The following is a 17876-nucleotide window of genomic DNA, read 5'->3' as shown; positions in this document are numbered from 1 at the left end:
CGAAATTTTGGGATCGGTTCGGGATAGCATCCCGAAAATTTCGAGAATTTCGGTTTGGGAAATTTTTGGTTTGGGATCGAGATTTTTTCGGTTCGGTTCGGGATTTTTGGGAAATTTTTCCACCCCTACCTAATTGTGAAGGCCACCAAAAGCTTTTAATTTGGGGAGTTTTAAAAAAATATTTACAGTACTGTTTATTTTTAACGAAAAATTATATTTTTATTTTTTTTTAATATTATTCATTACACCTTTATTTTTTATTTTTCATTAAAATTAAAGTTTTTTTTTAATTTTTCGTTAGTTTTTCTTTTAATTTTTCCTATAACCTTCTATTTTTGTTTTATTGTAGGATGGTATTAAAGATACATTAGCAAAGAAAAATTTAATTGGGTAATACTCTTTAAACGAGAGATTTATCAGTGTATCTAGCACTCGTCCAAATACATTAAATGCATTAATACAATTAATTAAAGATTCAAATTTTTTTTTATAACTGACTGTATTATAACACACAGCCATATCCTTTTTTATAGAGATAGGACCCCACTCCACTCGATGATTTACTTGATTTCTGGATAAAAATTAGATAGTGTAAAGCCTGATTAAGCTATCATCAAAGGTAGATTTATAAAAGAAAAGTTTTGGTAATCATTACATTTCCACGGTGATGCAAGAATCATTTCAAATCCATATGAAAAAGAGACATTATTTTAGGGTCAAACGTGAATAAAAATGACTTTTTGTAACGCCAAAAAAATATTGAATATTCAAAAACCAAAAGGCCCCTTAGCCATCTCCTACCAAAAGATGCCGCCGAATAACGTAAAAAGACTAAATTTTTAGACTAAGTTTTATAAATTATATGATGTAATTGTTATGGATTAAATTACTATTTAAGAAGGAGTGTTATCTATATACTTATTTTTACTTCTCACGCACCTTTAACCTGTTTTCGGCAATCAGATTAAATGAATTAAAGAAGTTAAACGACAGAAGGTTAACAATCTTTATTTAAGTGTTGACTAACTTGCATATTTTATATGAAGTAGGATTTTCTCCCCCTCTTTTTTTTCCTCCCCTTCCCTCCCTCCTATTTGAACAATTACAGTTAAACCATGTCAACATCTTATATTAATTTTTTATAGAAAGAGAAAGACAAAGTAGAGAATGTGAGAGGTGGGGATAGAAAGGGATAGAAAGAGAAGAAGAGATAATTCTAGTCCATTTTATATTGGACATATTGCATTTTAAAATTTTATCCGAAAATTTGATTTACCTAGTATTATTCTGAGCATATGTACTGGCTAGCCTCTAGGCAGCACCCAATGAAATTCTCTCATCGAATGAGGACCCTCTTCGAATCCTCTTCGGATCCTCTTTGTGAGGATCCTAAGGATCCTTTAATCATATCCGTTCATCATACATCGTACGGTCAGTTTTCGTCAGGTACTATTTATATTTAATTTTAAATAAAAAAATTTACAATAATTTCTGATCGCACAATATACGATGAATGAATGTGATTGGAGAATCTTCGAGATCCTCATAAAGAGGATCAGGGATCCTCATTCCTCTCATCTCATGTTCTCCTCCCATTTTTTCACCTTTTTCCTTTATTTTTTTCTATAAATATATTAATATAAGATGTTCAAGTGACTTAATTGTGCCCGTTCAAATAGAATGAAAGAGATGAAAAAAAGAAAAAGAAAATCTTACTCGTTTAAAAACGTCCCCACGCACTAAAAATCCATGGGACCCCCTCACCCCCTTTTTTAAGGCTTTTTCTTTCTATTTTTTTCACTAAAAATCCTACTCCTTTAAAAACGTCCCCACACACTAAATTTTTTACAACTTTTTCACAAGTTGTTAGACCTTGTGCTAAAATTCTACTTGCTCTGGAGTACTCTGTACTCTCGATGACTTAAGGGTTAAAATTTCCTATATATAAAAGAAAAAGATAATTTGAAGTATTCTAAAAAATTCCTGAACTTTGAGGTTTGAGCTGTGAAAAGAAGATAAAAGAAAAAACTTTACATTTTGGCTTTTCATTTTTACATTCAGTCCTCATATTATTGTTTTCTTTTTCGTCCTCCATCATATTTTTTATTTTATTTTTATCTATATAAAAAATTTAAAACAAAAAATTAACGCAACTTAATTTTAATTATTTAAATATATATATATAAAATAAAATAAAAGAAAAGAGAGATAACCTACACCGTACTCTCATGACTGTGTTTGTTGTTGTGTGATAATTGTAAGAATCTTTCACACAGTGACACAGGCAAAACAAAACTCCATATCCCAATAAAAACACAGCATTCTGTCTGTCACAAATTTTAACGCCTCACTCTCTCTCTCTCCTCTCTCCCGCTCCCACTTCAAGATATCATCTTTACCTTTCTTCTCTAAGTTCACACGATCAGAATTACTGTGTATCTCTCTCTCTCTCTCTCTCTCTCTATCTTGTCCGTAGGTGAAAACTAAATGGAGTAGAAGGTCACTGTAATGGCCTGAAATCTGCCCAACTACCATTCTTTTTTGTTTCTTCTACTCACACCACCACCGCCATCACCACCACCATGTAGACTCTTTTCCTCTCTCTTACTCTTCTCTCTCTAGCTCGCTCTCTCTCTCTCTCTCTCTCTCTCTCTCTCTCTCTCTCTGTGAACACAAACAAGTACATTCTTTTCCTACAACAAAGCACAGCACAATGCCAGCCCTCAATCCGCTGATGATCCTCTTGCTCACGACTGTCTACTTCTTCACCACCGCCACTTGTTACCACCACAACCGCCACCTCCTCCACCAGCCCCTTTTCCCCTCTGAGTCCTCCCCTCCAACCCAACCCCCATCCTCCTCTCCCCAATCCCAGCCCACCCCAATTCCCAAACTACCCTTCTCTTCCTCCTCCTCAACCCCTCCCCAAAAACCTTTCTTTCCCTCCTCCTCCCGCTCTCATTCCCCACTGCCCCCTCCCTCCCCAACTTCCCTCACCTCCTTCCCCGCCAACATTTCCTCTATCCTCTTTCCCAGAACCTCCTCCTCCTCATCCTCCTCCCACCGCCACGTCATCGCCATCGCCGTCTCTGTTTCTATCACTGCCTTCATCATCATCGCCTCCGCCGCCGCTTTTCTGTACTACCGTCGAAGCCGGCAGCTTAACCCCACCTTATCCGACGATAAGGCCTCCAGACCCGACAGTCTGCGTCTGTTCCCGCCGAACACCGCCTCCTCCGACGCGGTTCACAAGCATTGTAGTAGTACGTCCAATACCAGCAGAGAGTTCCTCTACCTCGGCACCTTAGTTAGTCCCCGAGGAACTGACGAAGAAAACGCCGCGAACACGAGCAATGCGGGCTTGACGTTCGGGGGGTCGAGCCATTCTGCCTCGCCACCTTATCAGAAACTGGGCTCGCCGGAGCTGCAGCCGCTTCCGCCACTTCCCAAGCACAATTTCAGACGGAGCTTCAAGAATTCCCAACTGGGTTCCGACGACGAAGAGGAGTTCTTTTCTCCCAGAGGATCTTCCGCGAGTCCCAAACATGGTGGCGGAAGAATAACAAGCTCCGACAGAGTGTTGAAGGCCGTCGATGGCGTCAACTTCGGAAGCAGAAGCTTCAATTCGAGAACTGCATCATACCCATGTTCGAAATCTGCTTCCCCAGCAAGTTCTGGGTCTCGCACGGTCTCGCCAGCGTTGAATTTGAGCCCCATAAGCTTGAAATCGAAGTCGCCGGACTCAGTAATCAATTTCCCAGCTCCATCGCGGCCTCCTCAGATACCGGTATCATCGTCTCCATCATTATCCTCGTCGTCCTCAAGAAAATCTGACCTTTTCGGGCTGAAGAATCACTCTCCAGAGAGAAATAAAAGTTTTGTTCCGATCAGACTTTCTCCTCCGCCTCCTCCGCCGCCACCCCCGAGGTTTTGGGAAGCTCCGGTTGGTCGAAATCCGAACACAGGGCCACCGGTTCTTATCACGCCTTCCCGGCCTGCTGTGCTTCAAACTTCGGGACCCATTTTGGCGGGTGAAAGTTCAGAGAGCAATGAGATAGTGGAAAAGAATGAGGAGACTCCAACAAAGCCAAAGCTGAAACCTTTACATTGGGATAAAGTTAGGGCCAGCTCAGACCACGCCATGGTGTGGGATCGCTTGAAATCCAGCTCTTTTCAGTAAGACAAGAACAAATTTCTTGGCCTTTTCTTTTCTGTCAATTTTCGCCGCCAAAGTCGGATCCTCTAGCTTTTTGTTGTTAGTGAATTGTGTTTTTTGTGTGTTGCAGGCTGAATGAGGAGATGATTGAGACATTGTTCATGGTAAACAATTCGGGTTTGGCATCAAATGACAATGTCCGGCGACAGATTCTGCCCTCTGTGGATCAGGAGAACCGCGTGCTTGATCCGAAGAAGTCTCAGAACATTGCAATTTTGTTGAGGGCGCTTAATGTTACCCTGGATGAAGTCTGTGAGGCACTTTTGGAAGGTAAGTAATAATATTCGATTCTCGCTTATTGCATTTTGTCTAATTTTAACATGTTCATTTTGAATTAGTGATGTTGGATACCGCAACTCATGTTCGGAAATGAAGTTTGATAAAATGTGTTTGCATTTATATGAACTTTTGTAAATTTGGCAAGCAGGTAATTCTGATGGACTTGGGACAGAACTGCTTGAAAGTCTATTAAAGATGGCTCCGACCAAAGAGGAAGAACGGAAACTAAGAGAGTTCAAAGATGAATCGCCGTTTAAGCTTGGCCCAGCTGAGAAATTTCTGAAGGCGGTGCTCGATATACCTTTCGCGTTTAAGAGGGTGGATGCAATGCTCTACATTGCCAATTTTGATTCAGAAGTTGATTATCTCAAAAGGTCTTGTGAGACTCTGGAGGTAAATCTTATGTTCTCTTTCGCGTTTAAGGGTGCAATAATTTCTATTTTGTTGATTCGTTCTCATGCTCAAATATCCTGTTGGAGCTAGCTAATGAGCATCTATCTGTTTAAATTCAAACCTTCCTGTCCATATTTGATGATGGGTAGAAAGACTTGAGGCCTCATGATTTTGATTCTTTATGCAAGTCAAAAGTTGTACAGTGAAAAGCAGAATTTTGTTGGCTGCCTTTTCTCTGTAGTTTAAATTTTGGTTCAAAGGAACTGGTTTTGAAATATGTTCAGCGGATGACGTGTTTGGTGTAACCACCGGACTGCCTTCGTCTTCTGTTGGTCACTTTCCACTTCTGGTTGATCCGTCTTCTATTTTAATTGTAGTCCAACCAATTTTACTATTAGTGCTTGCTAATCCGAGCCCGTTAATTCTGTCTGGTGTTGTACGCCGTTCTGGCTTTAAGAACTTGGTGATGGTTACAACTGTGGGGCGTGAAGCTCTCAAAAGTATGATTGGCCGGTCTGCTAGACTCGGGAATTCTGTGTCTGCTTAACATATTGTAGAAGCTGACTTTATACAGAAAACTAAGGGAGTTCAGTAACATGTACTATCTGATTGCAAAATCAGTTTTCTGTCTAATTTTGTGGTGTGAATTATTGTTTTAATTATAATACTTATGCTTCTCAACTTTGCCTGAATTGTTTTGCATAAATATTACCAGCTATTTCTGACACAACTCCCTTAATACAGGCAGCTTGCGAAGAATTGAGGAACAGCAGAATGTTCCTCAAGCTTCTTGAAGCAGTGCTCAAAACTGGGAACCGCATGAATGTTGGCACTAACCGTGGCGATGCCCATGCCTTCAAGCTAGACACACTTCTCAAGCTTGTAGATGTGAAGGGAACAGATGGGAAAACCACTCTGTTACATTTTGTTGTGCAGGAAATCATCAGAGCTGAAGGTTCGCGTCTCTCTGGCATGAATCAGAATCAAACAACCGAGGATAGTCAACAATCTTCTTTCCGGGATGATGTTGAGTTTAGGAAGCTTGGCCTGCAAGTTGTTTCAGGATTGAGTGGGGAGCTCACCAGTGTAAAGAAGGCTGCTGCTATGGATTCAGATGTTCTTAGCAATGAAGTTGCGAAAATTGCTGGTGGAATTACAAAAATAGCAGAAGTAGTAAAATTAATTGAAGGAAGTGCATCGAAGGAGAGTAGCCAGAAATTCTTCGATTCCATGAGTGGGTTCTTGAACAAGGCTGGGGAAGAGATTGTAAGAATTCAAGCTCAAGAGAAAGTTGCATTCTCTATGGTAAAGGAATTAACAGAATATTTCCATGGGAACTCAGTTAGGGAAGAAGCTCATCCCTTCCGAATTTTCACGGTGGTGAGAGATTTTCTTTCTATTCTAGATCAGGTGTGCAAGGTGGTTGGAAAAGTTAATGAAAGAACTATCGTTGGGTCAGCATGTCAGTTCCCCAGGGTTCCGAATGCAACCCTTCCACCGGTTTTTCCAGGACTCAGTGCAAAGCAGCATGATGGTTACTCGGATGATGAAACCGTGATTTCGACTTAGTGCTTGAGTTTATGTTGTATGGATGGGATGAGCATCTGGCTGGAGCTTTTGATGAATTGGTTACCTTTTTAGGTTCAGCACCCTTCCTTGTACTTATATATAAAATACACACAAGATTTTGGAATTGTTCCATCTTGTGTAATATATAGGGGGAATTAGATCAGAAGATAATAAGTTGTAGTAGAACAATATTTTGGTCTGATGTATAAATTTTATTAGTTATATTTAAAGCTTCTGGTTCGGTAACTGCAGATGTCTTTTTTTTTATATTCCCAATTCTCTCTTTTTATTTATTTTTAAATACAAAATGTGCAAAAATTATTTTTACAAAAAAGTGACATCACTTGACTAGGATTTTCCACTGACGCTTGCCTTCCCTCCTTGCCAAGTTCACAAGGCAGCAAACTGGGAGTTCTCAGCATCCATACGTTCAATCACCCGCCGTGCTTCCTCTTCTGTAGCAGGAACTACGCTCCGAATCCGGATCCCATCTTTCATGGCTTCAGGAGGGACAGAGAATGTGAAGTAGAATTTGTTTGATACCTGTTCAAACATATAGCAGATATGAAAAGAATTAAATATCTAAGCTTCCCAGATCAAAGCATTTGTAAAGCAGGAAAAAGGATTTCATTTCGTATTTCCTACGGAAAGTAACTGTCTTTCAGTTTCACACAATTGAGATCAGATTATCTGCCTGAAGATCATTTTTGACAGACTTTCAAAACCAACCCACTCGTTTTCTTTAACCTTCTCGTTAATGTAAGCTAATGTGCTCACCTCACTGGACCTAAGCTCTGGCTGTGTAACATGAGCAACGACTTCCACGTTTATCAGAGGTTCATCTGGGTTTTCAAGCTCTGTATAGAGAACACAAGACTTCAAACGGAGAAAATTTCCTACATCGACCTGCATCAGGAAAACAACCATCATTAGTGACCCCCAAACATGTGCCCAACATTTGATGAAAGTTCTGTATTCATTTTTTTATGGGTAATAGGCTCAAAACACAGAGAATTAACAATTTAAGTTGGATATAAAATTTTGATGGGTAATAGGCTCAGTTACTTACAGGTCTAACAAAATCAACATGATCAACTTCCAGAAAGTGTGGTGCTACACCAGCAAATGCATATGTTGTTGAGAAGGCAATTTCAAATGCTCTTCGCATCAAAAATCCTCCAAAGATCCGACCATGGATGTTCCTTTGCTGTGGCTGGCAAATAAAGGAGTTCTGGAGGCAAGTATCCCTTATAAGAATGCTATCTCGGTCTGCCAGTGCTGGCATGTCACAGAAAACTCGACCTTCGGCTAACAAGGCATTGAGTCTGTCTGTGTCCTGCTTTTCAGTATCTGTTTTATGTTCTGCTCTTTTCTTTTTCCTCATTTTATTCCTCTTATCTGCTTCTTCCCAGAGCAATTTTTCTTTCTCAGTCTCAGGCAATATCTGGTTAACCGGAGCTGATTTTCCAGACTTAGAATCACGGGCTACAAAAGTGAAGTTTGCTGTAAGAGCAGTGGACTCTGATGGGTATGAGGATCCTGCAAATTAAGTTTCGAATCTATAGTCAGCCCAATGAAAAAAAAATCGAGATAATTAGCAACAAGAAACTAGAAATTTGGTTACGTAAACTTCAGTACCCTGCAACGATTGAGTCACTTCCAGCTGAATTTCCATGGATGACTTCCCAACCCATATGACAGCCCCACCTATATTCAAATCAGTGTCGACAAGGATAGGTTTTTTCAAAACCATCTTGTCAACAGAAGCAGTCACCAGTAGCAGAGGCCTTGTTGTGCCATCTTCATTGCAGCAATGCTGGCCAGCAAGAAGTTCAAAAACTAGGATCATTTTCAAAGAAGTAGCAACCCTCAACATGTTATGGATCCCTACCCAACAGCTAATTCAAGAAACAACCCGTTACGCAGAAGGCTAATTCGAGCTAGCCTCAACGGCCAATACATCTCGAAAGTTAAGGCATTTTACAAATCCAATATTTCAGTTAGCGGATCAAGTTGAAACTCGGGTAATATTTCCGGGACTAATGCTCCAATTTATGCAAGAACAAAAACCAAGTTATCAGCCTTTTGTTTTCCCTACCAATCCGAATTTCAAACCCAACAGAAATCAAACAAATACTACACAACAAAATTGCAGCAAGAATTGAACTACTCTTTTAACTAAAAGACTTAAAATTGATACCTTGAATGCAATGGTTCCAGCAAGAGCATCGAGATCCTCAAGCAACTTCCCCATTCTAATCCCATTCCAGGGGTTCCTGTACTGCTCTCTCAGTTTATAATCAGACGAAAACTTGTACAGAATACTGGTCCGACTCTGCGCCGGAGTCCTGGCCACCAATTCACTCTGCGGAGGCGCGTCACCCGATGCGTCCCCGCGCATCTTTGATCTTGCTTCCCACAGAGCATTTGTGACAGGGGAACTGTACATTCCAGGCCATAAACTTATCGGTTTTCGAATAGAAGAGCCTGCATCGATGGGCTGCGAACTGTCGTGGGGCGAAGTCACTGTGGAAACAACCGGGATTGGCTGAGAAGGGTCGGAATTTGCGGTTGAGAAGGGCCTGGTTTGAGTGAATGGCGGGGGAATAGGAACGAAAGGTGGGATCTTGAAGGTGGGTTTTGGCTGCTGTGGTGGATTTGGTATGTGGGTAATGGGTGATTCAGGTGGGTGTGGTGAGGAAGGATGAAGATTTGGAGTGAGAGTGAAGTAGGAGGCGAGTGATTGGAAGGATGAAGATTTGGATTTGGGGGTGAAGAGGAGGTGGGGAAATGGTTTTCTGAGTGGTGTCATGATGGTTCTATCTTCTACGTGTGGAGAGAGAGGAGTACGTCATTCACATTCTGGGTGTACTGGAGAGAAATTCAGGAGCAGCAGCAGCAGGAGGAGGAGGAGGAGGAGGATCTGTTCTGTTTAATGGTTGGTTGGGTTCCAGTTTTGTAGCTGAAGGAGCTATTTTCTGCTCCGATCACTGCGCGAAATGAACGTTATGGTGTTGGCGCTGGCGGCTTAATAAGTCAACGTCTTGGACAAGATCCTTTTCCTGGGGATCCGGATATCGTGACTGTTCATTACATATCGTACGGTTGAAAGTATAAATAATCCTTAATGAAAACTGACAATACGATATACGATGAACGGTCACAATCACGAAATCTCTAGTAGATCCTTTACCATGTTTATTTACGAGTGATATGGGTTACTTCTGTTCAAGAACAGTGTTTTTACCTTTTTTATTTTTAAAACAAAATATTGAAATTTTTTAAAAACGAAACGTTTTTAAAATTTTCATCAAAACATAATCAGAAACACTTTTAATTGTTCCCAAACACTTTTCACCAATAGTGTACGAAATGTGAAATTTAGATGCAAACACAAGATGCGAAAACACTGCGATAATCAACTCATCTAATGTAGAAGTATTGAGGATGATGAATTAAAATATAAAACTTTTTTTTTTCTGAACAATAAAATATAAAACTTCAATGCACGCACTTTTACTTCTTGAATATAAATCCCTTGTAAGAAAATATATATTCAAGGTAGGTTCATTTCGTGATTTTATTCTATTACATATATTTTAAATTCATTTAAATAATGAGATTTGTGTCCCTTAATATCGTGAATAACACTAATTAATGTAATTACGTCTACATGTGCAACTAATTGGGGTTTGACCAAGGAAAAAATAACGAAAAGTAAAAATAACACATGGTGGATGGAGAATAAGGCCCAATCGTGGAGGTTGGAGGTGGGCTTACAAATACACCCCAAGGTCCAAAAATCCCACCCTAATATATACAAAGCTGTGGCAGCGAGAGCTTTGCAGTTATAGTTAATCTCCGTCTCTCTCTCGCGCTCTCTCAAAAGTTAAAAGCACCGGCAGTGGAACCAACAAAGGTCAGTGCTTTTGATCCGCCGCGTCTTCTTCTTCATATTTCACACCATTTTTGTTTCTTCTTCTTTTAGCCTCAGCTGTTATATCAACTACTCGTTTCGTTGTTGTTCTTTTTCAGTTTACAGATTTGAGGGATTTTCTGAACTTGCCCTTTCCAGGGTTCTTGAATTTGAGCTTTTGCCTGAATAAAGGTTGAATTTGGGATGCGTATGACGATGGAAATGCAAATTAGGATAAACCCAGTAGCAGCATAAATGTGTTAAGGACCTTTTATTTGTGGAGAATTTGTTCATGCCTTGGGTTAAGTCTAGCTCGGTTTTTCTTCTTTTTATTTTTTAATTGAAAAAAAAAAATGGTTATCCTTTGCTTGTTTGATGAATTTACATGGCTTTGTTTCGAAGACGTATATTTTGTAATCAAAAGGATGATTCTTTAGCACCCTTTTTGGTGTAGAAATGAGTAATTCCAGAAATTAATTTAGAAGAGATGCTTGTGTAGACCTGTGGACTTGATGCTCATTACGCTTCTCACGTTAGGTTAAGGAGTTGTAAGTTCAATCACAGCAGAATATGTTGTTGCAGAAGGAGGTTGGAAAGGTATTCCTTAGCAAAATTGTTTGTATAATTAGGCGTATACTAGGATCCTTTGGAATATAGCCTTTTGTCCAATGATCTTTCTAATTTTTAATGGCTGTCTTTAGAGTTAGATTGGTTTAGTTAGCTATTATCAGAGCTACAATAGCAATAGGCATCAGTTTAGTGGATTTCTGCTCTTCTTGAACATTTCATGCTCTACGGTCTTTGTACTTCGGTTGAAAGCTTTTCACAACTTTTGTTCTTCTCTTTAGTTTTCTTCATAGATAGTGTCCGTGTTTGTGTAATTAGAGTTAATCATCGGATAGCAACAAGCTATAATTCTTTGTTTGGATTGGATTGTGTAAGAGGGCGAAGTCTGTATTTACTGTGTTTTGCACTGCGATGATTGGTTGATGTATCTCTGTTCGTTTCAGTAGCTCTGCTTTTGCAATTCTTTATGATAGGTACTAGTAATTCATCATGATGGAGTTTTCTTGTCTATCTGTGTTGTCTCCTTTAGTGCTTTAATTTGGTTATGATTTGAATTATCACAGGAGGTACAAGGAGTTAAGATTTAGGATAGAGAAAATGAGTGGAGGTGGAGAGAAAGGGACAGGAACCACAAAAACTCCGGCAGATTTCCTCAAGTCAATTCGTGGGCGACCGGTTGTTGTAAAACTGAATTCTGGTGTTGACTATCGAGGTATGTTTCTTTAATTCGATTTTATGCTCGCCTTTTCATGCCAGTTTGGTTGTATTCAAATCGGGGCCCAACATATTATTGTTAAAGTTTGCAAAGTTATTTTGTGTAGCAAAGATTCAAGCTGCACTGCTGCAGGGATCAGTATATTTTGATGGCTCAATTTTCTTATGCAGGTATTCTTGCGTGTCTTGATGGGTATATGAATATAGCAATGGAACAAACCGAAGAATATGTCAATGGACAGTTAAAAAATAAGTATGGCGATGCTTTTATTCGCGGAAATAATGGTAATTATCTAAGCATTGTCTTGTTATGTTTCTCTTTAGTGTTGCCTCCAAGAGAAATAATTGGATTTGTTTTGTTTGCATTTATGCAGTTCTATACATTAGCACGACGAAGAGGAATGTGGCTGATGGGGCTTAGTCGTTTTATGGAGCCATGTAGATCATCTGCTGTCATGCTTTATGCAATTATGTTGTAATGTAAGCTTACATGGGATCATGAGAAGGAAATAGAACTCGTCGACTCGGTACATTTTTCAGTATCTATTTTGGAATGAATGAAAGAAATGATCTATTGACTGATGATTAATTGTTGTTCAGATTTAAGTCTGGCTTCTCAGGATGATGATTCTTTAAGTCTTGTTTAACGAAGATAACATCTGTCGAGCGTTTCTTCACAGAATTTCGTAGTGGCACCATTTGGTTTTGTGTTAGTCGTGTGTCCTTGGGAGTTTGTCGTGAGAGCTTAAAAAATAAGTTGTGCTTTGCTAGTTTATGCATAAAGTTGCAAGACTTTCATATCAAAATGAGATGGTCAGCATCCAGTTGAAATATCTTGGCGTACAAGAACCAATGTGAGACGCTATTAGTCTTCGAATTCCTATTACAATTATTCGACCCCGAAGGAGAAATAAGATTCCTAATACATTTCCCTTGGTTTACATTCTTTATACATTTTGCTTTTGAACACACAAGAGGTCATGATAAACGCGAGCGGCGACCTGAGATAGGTTCCAGAGTATCCTTTGCTGCTACTACTTTACTCACCAACAGCTTCCATTTAGCCTCGTCTTTCTTGGCCTGCTGCTGCATTTTTTCCTTCAAATGCCTGAAACCACAAGAGTAGTAGTTAAGATGCCTGTGACCGTCAAACCCGAGTTGTATTATTCACTAAAATGGAAAATATAAAAAATGTAACTCCGGCAGTAACAGTATTGATCCGAGGTTATGATACAATATAACATAAAACCTCTGAAAGGGTAAGTACTGACCAAATGCCAACCAAATATGAACTGAAATTGGAGTTTCTTACCCTGAGAATGTAGGGCAAAGAAGTGCATGTGGAGTTCTCATGCTTACCTACACAAAGGGACCTTGCACAATTCAGGCTCATTGCAAATACGAGAATGCAGCTCAAGAAGCTGCCACATGCGTTTGCAGTGAGCACATCCACCAGGAACCCCAGTTTTACAGCCGGAGAAATGACGAACTAAGGTCTCAAGCCCCTTGCAAGCAGGAAAACTACAGGCAACTTGGCTTCCTTTAAACACCTTGTCACGGGGACCTATAGTTCTACATCCATCCCTACATATGTGGAGAAGGGCTTCCATTGCCTCATACAGTTGCAAGTACACTTTTTTCTCTTCCTTTTTCTTCAACCTCTCTTCTTTCCTCTGGCACAAAAAATTGAATCCAAGATCTAAAAATTAAATGAGAGACCAAATGAATATATCATCTCAAAACCAAACATACATGTATTATTTTGTTTCTTCCCCCTACAAATACAGAGTAAGATAAGATATTTGAAAAAGGAAAGAAAAACTAGCTTACAGAATCTGCTTCAACAACGGACTCTAGCAGTTCTTGTTCAAGTGCAGGACTAACTCGCTTCATTACTTTCCAGCCTTCGGTTGATGATATGGCTTTAAAGTCCTTCACAACCATGCGTACACAAATCAAGGATAGCCGCGGTGCATCACACTTCCTTGCCAATTGAAGCACATCGACCACGTTTTCTTTGGTAATCCATCCCTGCTCAAGAATGTATATACAAACTCTTTTCAATGATGGAACTGAGTAAGAGTGTGACAAAACCAACAAATGGAGAACAAATTTCTTCATCTCTTCCTTTTCATAGCTGCATGGGACACAAAAGAAAATATTTTAAGAAATTTAACCGGATCAAGAAATTCAGATATAAAAGGAGGAGCGTACTGAACTACATAATTCAAAAATACCAGGATGAGTAAAGAAAACGGATGAATGCGTAGACAGCTTCATAAGGTACCCCAGGAATCTTAATGTATCTCATTCCATTTCTTACTTTTGATTGCTGCAGGAATTTACCTAGCACCGGTGACGCAATCGTCTGCACATTCAATAAAAAAGGAAACTTTTTAGCCATATCCTTACCTAGAAATTTCATTCAGGATTTGCAAAGGGATGAAATTATTGGGTTAATTCAATTAACTTACCAGAACACTAGAATGAACTGGAATACACGATCCATCCTCGATGCAAATATAGACATCCGCACCATATGCTTCTTTAAAAAGCTTGTCCCATGTATCAATTGTTTCATTTGGGACATAGCAACTCTGTGAAAGCCTGTTGAAAAGTTTATTTTGTGTATATGCTTTACTAGGGACAGGAGGTGGTTTCGGGATATTATGGCTATAGGACGTAGAAGAGGTTGGGTCTTCCAGAACAGGTAAAATGTCATCTGGGTTCGCTTCCTCTATATGTATATTGAAAGATCCAGAAAAGGAATCGTGAGTTGAGGATGGCCAGGGTGAGTCGGGAGTAGATGAAGCCATCGGGCTGTTGCGGTTTACCTAAAAGAACTATAAGCAAAAAAAGTATGATAGAAGATCTGCACAAAAGAATTAAACGAGCTTAATAAACGCTCTAAATGATTTTTGAATGTTCTAACACAAATTTTAAATGCACTAATTACATTAAGATGAAACACCGCACGGAATATTTCTCCTACAATGATTATGTAACAAAAGATATTTCAGAAACATATCTATTTATAGGTATGGCTTGAATGGTATCTCATGGTTGGATCATATCATGAAAATCCACTTAACAAGTAACGTCAACAACTACTAATGAAAGAATGGAAAGACTTCGATGCCCCATATAGGAAAAGAATAAACTGCATAAGCCATCTTGACTTATATGCCAATCACAAAATTGCTTCTGTAATGGAGGGACACATCTTCTTAGCGGTAATTCCAGTTTTGGAAACAAATCTTTCCTGCATGCCTAACTTTGAGATTAGAAATTTCTTATGTGTCAATCTCAACCGGCGATGCAGGAATGTATATATTCCCAAAACCAGAATTACCGCTAAAACAAATAAGATGTTGGTTGAAAAAACTTTGCATATACCTTACATGCTCCAGTTTACAGGAAACAAGGCATCAACGAATCTATACACAAATTTAAAAGTTTATAACTTCAACCGTCCCGGAGTGGATATATTTCTTACTTGAAGTATGGAAACACCAATAATTCAAAAGTAAAAGTCTCCCTAAACAAAACATATCTTAGTTAGTAAGCAAAACTAAAATAACACATCTGATACAAAATCTAATCTTGGTCGTGTAACGGCAACGGTGATTAAATTATTACGCACCAAGACACAAGAGCTTGAGGAAAGTGCCGAAAGGCAGATCCCACATGCACCAACTGAGCCTAATCAAATCTTACTTCTCCACAATTTAAAACGATCACATTTATTTATTTTTGCAAAAGCTAACTAAAAGGGGGCGACCCAACTAACAAGGTTCCCTACTTTGCGAGTGCTCTCGCGGGGATGATAGTCTATAGTATGCAGTCTTACCTTGCTTTGCAAAGAGACTGTTCCCCAACTCGAACCAGTGTCCTTGGGTCACAAAAAGCAACTTTTCCGTTGCAAAAGCTAACTGATAGACTAAAATTATGGTACAATTTTTATTACTTTATTGTAAATAATAGAGCTATTACATATGCTTAGTACTATAAAAATTCACAGGAAAAAACAAACGGAGAAGAAAAATGGATTGAAAGAACAAACTTTGCCAGCTAATTAACTATTCAAGGCTAATTAACTGGATTGTATTAGTCCTAATGCCCTGTTTGGATATCGAGAAAATTCAAGAAAATCTGAATCATACCTTGTATAAAAAAGCAAATATTCTCAGAAAAATTCGAGACTTGCGCCGATCTTCCCCGCAGTCTTATCACTCATGCTAGATACACATTCAAATGCCAAACGAAGCTGAAACCAACAAAATAATCAAAATTTCTAATAAATGATCACAGAAAAAGGAATTGAAAGCAAAAATCTACAGAATAAAGCGAAACTGTAAAAATTATATCCAAAATCTACAAAAAGTCACTAAAATCTACAGAAAAAGGGTAGGAAATAAAGAAATCACCTGATAGGAAGAAGAGAGGTTGGATGATTGGAGGATGTGAGAAATGAGAGTAAAGTTTTGGGAGGCGGAAAGAGATGGAGCGCACGGGATTGCAGAGGAAGAAGAAGAAATGAGTCGGTGACAGAGAGCGACGGACGTGTGTCTGTCTTCTAAAATACGAGGGAAATCGTTCCTTGCATAAACCAAAAACCATACCCGTCCGTTATTTATTACTCACCTTTTCCTCTCTACTTTTTCTAAATATTTTTTATTATTTAACCCATGTTTATTTCTCAAGAGAAATACAAACCAGCTAGATTACAACAATTATTGAATATAGTCACCTTACATATACATACATACATACATATATAGGCTCTTTAAGAGGAGGATCTTCTTTTTTTTTGTTAAATAGGGATTAGTCGTGGAACCCACTCCATATCAAATTTCAACGATTTGAACCGTTTATTTTGTAAGTCTCGATTTATAGATCATTCTTACAAAAATTCAATTCAATCCGAAATCATTTGCCTATTTAATTATCATGATGAAATTTCAATGTTTCTTAGATAACAAAGTGTTCATCAATTTCTTTGAACTCAATTAGATGCCTCAAACATTTCTGGTTTGGTTAATATTTTGCAAGCATGATCTATAACATACAACTTACAAAATAGACGGTTCGGATTGTTAAAGTTCGATGTGATATAAGCCCCACAACTCATTCCCATTTTTATAAAAAAAAATGGGAGTCCCTCCCCCTTAAAGTGAACATTGACAAAAACAAAAATAGTGCCAGACTATGTAGTTAAACTTGGGACCTGATTCACATAGATAATTTGGTAACTACTGGCAAACGACAATCAATACAATGCAAAGAATAATATAAAAAAATCATGAAAGATAAGATTTATCGGAATGTTCATCATGAAGAAGAATTCTCGCTTATCATGTGCTACATATTTATAAAGAATTGTAAATTACATATAGGATTATTGGGTATTTGAGTGTTGGATTATTAGGATCGTTTCAAAGTCAGCCAATATTCCATTTGAGTTGGACTGAATTGTATCCAAGTAAAGCTATTAAACTGAATAGATAGTATAGGTAAGATATTTTCATTTATGATAAAATAGCACACCTAATTGACTAGTAAATAGTGAAGTTAAAAACAATATTATTAGTAGTAGATCTATTAATAGTGTAATACTCAATTTCCTCTCTAAAATCTAGAAATGCCAAGTGTCTTTGTTAGATATTTTAGGGAAGGGAACCCCACAATCCTTTTCCCAATTGCCAAATTGCAGGAGAGTTCATAACTACTGTGATATTATCTACACTAAAGAAGTAGGAGAGTAGGTTAAATCTCACAATGAACTAACAACAATATGATTCAAATTCGTTTTTGATGAGAATCGAACTTAAGACTTCTCATTTATAAGTGAAGAATAATACCACTAGACTTTAGTACTAAGTGAAAACATAAATCATGCGTTTTGATAAGAGAAGATATGGGACATTGTTGGGATGGATGATCTGATGGGCTGTGGTGGTATTCTTCCCTTGCCCATACGATCATTTCGTGGTGGAAATAGAAAAGCAATAAGAGAGTGACACGTGGATGAGTTGAGAGAGAGAAGTGTTGGACGGCTACGACCTACTAGGAGAGAGAGAGAGAGAGAGAGAGAGAGAGAAGGCCAAGGAAAGGGACGGTGATCAATTGGTCGGAAAGGGGAAAAGGTCGAATGCCGCATGGGAATGGAAAAAGACGGGTGGATTGGTGGCTCCACTTGGTCGTAAGAGATTGCCATCTCTA

The 17876-nt window shown here is 38.7% G+C and overlaps 4 protein-coding genes across 5 annotated transcripts; 2 read left to right on the top strand and 2 right to left on the bottom strand.

The window, feature by feature from the left end:
* Positions 1 to 2345: 2345 nt before the first annotated feature.
* Positions 2346 to 6693, top strand: LOC137747322 (formin-like protein 1). The gene is made up of 4 exons (XM_068487415.1): positions 2346 to 4176; positions 4287 to 4486; positions 4644 to 4888; positions 5633 to 6693. The coding sequence occupies exons 1-4, from the start codon at positions 2714 to 2716 to the stop codon at positions 6455 to 6457; spliced, it is 2733 nt and encodes a 910-aa protein (XP_068343516.1). The 5' UTR covers positions 2346 to 2713; the 3' UTR covers positions 6458 to 6693.
* Positions 6694 to 6714: 21 nt separating this feature from the next.
* Positions 6715 to 9438, bottom strand: LOC137747323 (acyl-coenzyme A thioesterase 2, chloroplastic-like). The gene is made up of 5 exons (XM_068487416.1): positions 8658 to 9438; positions 8096 to 8273; positions 7527 to 7996; positions 7235 to 7363; positions 6715 to 7000 (listed from the first exon to the last, which is right to left on the bottom strand). Exons 1-5 carry the CDS (start codon positions 9267 to 9269, stop codon positions 6848 to 6850), a joined length of 1542 nt encoding a protein of 513 aa, XP_068343517.1. The 5' UTR covers positions 9270 to 9438; the 3' UTR covers positions 6715 to 6847.
* An 858-nt stretch (positions 9439 to 10296) lies between these two features.
* Positions 10297 to 12236, top strand: LOC137748748 (sm-like protein LSM36B). The gene is made up of 4 exons (XM_068488929.1): positions 10297 to 10376; positions 11504 to 11652; positions 11826 to 11939; positions 12029 to 12236. The coding sequence occupies exons 2-4, from the start codon at positions 11538 to 11540 to the stop codon at positions 12073 to 12075; spliced, it is 276 nt and encodes a 91-aa protein (XP_068345030.1). The 5' UTR covers positions 10297 to 10376; positions 11504 to 11537; the 3' UTR covers positions 12076 to 12236.
* A 218-nt stretch (positions 12237 to 12454) lies between these two features.
* Positions 12455 to 16251, bottom strand: LOC137748747 (BTB/POZ and TAZ domain-containing protein 3-like). Of its 2 annotated transcripts, none has more exons than XM_068488926.1 (7): positions 16082 to 16251; positions 15818 to 15921; positions 14129 to 14526; positions 13892 to 14022; positions 13485 to 13791; positions 13014 to 13327; positions 12455 to 12762 (listed from the first exon to the last, which is right to left on the bottom strand). In XM_068488926.1, the coding sequence occupies exons 3-7, from the start codon at positions 14468 to 14470 to the stop codon at positions 12633 to 12635; spliced, it is 1224 nt and encodes a 407-aa protein (XP_068345027.1). In that variant the 5' UTR covers positions 14471 to 14526; positions 15818 to 15921; positions 16082 to 16251; the 3' UTR covers positions 12455 to 12632. The 2 variants fall into 2 exon arrangements, with proteins under 2 accessions (XP_068345027.1, XP_068345028.1); XM_068488927.1 differs by having other exon boundaries at positions 12641 to 12762; positions 12967 to 13327.
* Between the last annotated feature and the right edge of the window lie 1625 nt (positions 16252 to 17876).

The sequence above is a fragment of the Pyrus communis genome, chromosome 10, assembly GCF_963583255.1.
Source record: "Pyrus communis chromosome 10, drPyrComm1.1, whole genome shotgun sequence".
Lineage (NCBI taxonomy): Eukaryota > Viridiplantae > Streptophyta > Magnoliopsida > Rosales > Rosaceae > Pyrus > Pyrus communis.
Note: the sequence above shows the minus strand (reverse complement) of the source record. Positions and strands in the feature narration are given on the sequence as shown.

Coding starts and splice junctions, on each gene's coding strand:
- LOC137747322 (XM_068487415.1), top strand. CDS start 2,714: ATGCCAGCCCTCAATCCGCTGATGATCCTCTTGCTCACGACTGTCTAC. Junction 4,177..4,286: donor TTGAAATCCAGCTCTTTTCA/GTAAGACAAGAA, acceptor TGTGTGTTGCAG/GCTGAATGAGGAGATGATTG. Junction 4,889..5,632: donor GGTCTTGTGAGACTCTGGAG/GTAAATCTTATG, acceptor CCCTTAATACAG/GCAGCTTGCGAAGAATTGAG.
- LOC137747323 (XM_068487416.1), bottom strand. CDS start 9,269: ATGACACCACTCAGAAAACCATTTCCCCACCTCCTCTTCACCCCCAAA. Junction 8,274..8,657: donor CTGGAACCATTGCATTCAAG/GTATCAATTTTA, acceptor CTTGCTGGCCAG/CATTGCTGCAATGAAGATGG. Junction 7,001..7,234: donor CAGAGCTTAGGTCCAGTGAG/GTGAGCACATTA, acceptor ATGTTTGAACAG/GTATCAAACAAATTCTACTT.
- LOC137748748 (XM_068488929.1), top strand. CDS start 11,538: ATGAGTGGAGGTGGAGAGAAAGGGACAGGAACCACAAAAACTCCGGCA. Junction 11,653..11,825: donor TTCTGGTGTTGACTATCGAG/GTATGTTTCTTT, acceptor TTTCTTATGCAG/GTATTCTTGCGTGTCTTGAT. Junction 11,940..12,028: donor TTTTATTCGCGGAAATAATG/GTAATTATCTAA, acceptor GCATTTATGCAG/TTCTATACATTAGCACGACG.
- LOC137748747 (XM_068488926.1), bottom strand. CDS start 14,470: ATGGCTTCATCTACTCCCGACTCACCCTGGCCATCCTCAACTCACGAT. Junction 13,792..13,891: donor CGTTTTCTTTACTCATCCTG/GTATTTTTGAAT, acceptor TGTCCCATGCAG/CTATGAAAAGGAAGAGATGA. Junction 13,328..13,484: donor CCGTTGTTGAAGCAGATTCT/GTAAGCTAGTTT, acceptor TTTTTGTGCCAG/AGGAAAGAAGAGAGGTTGAA.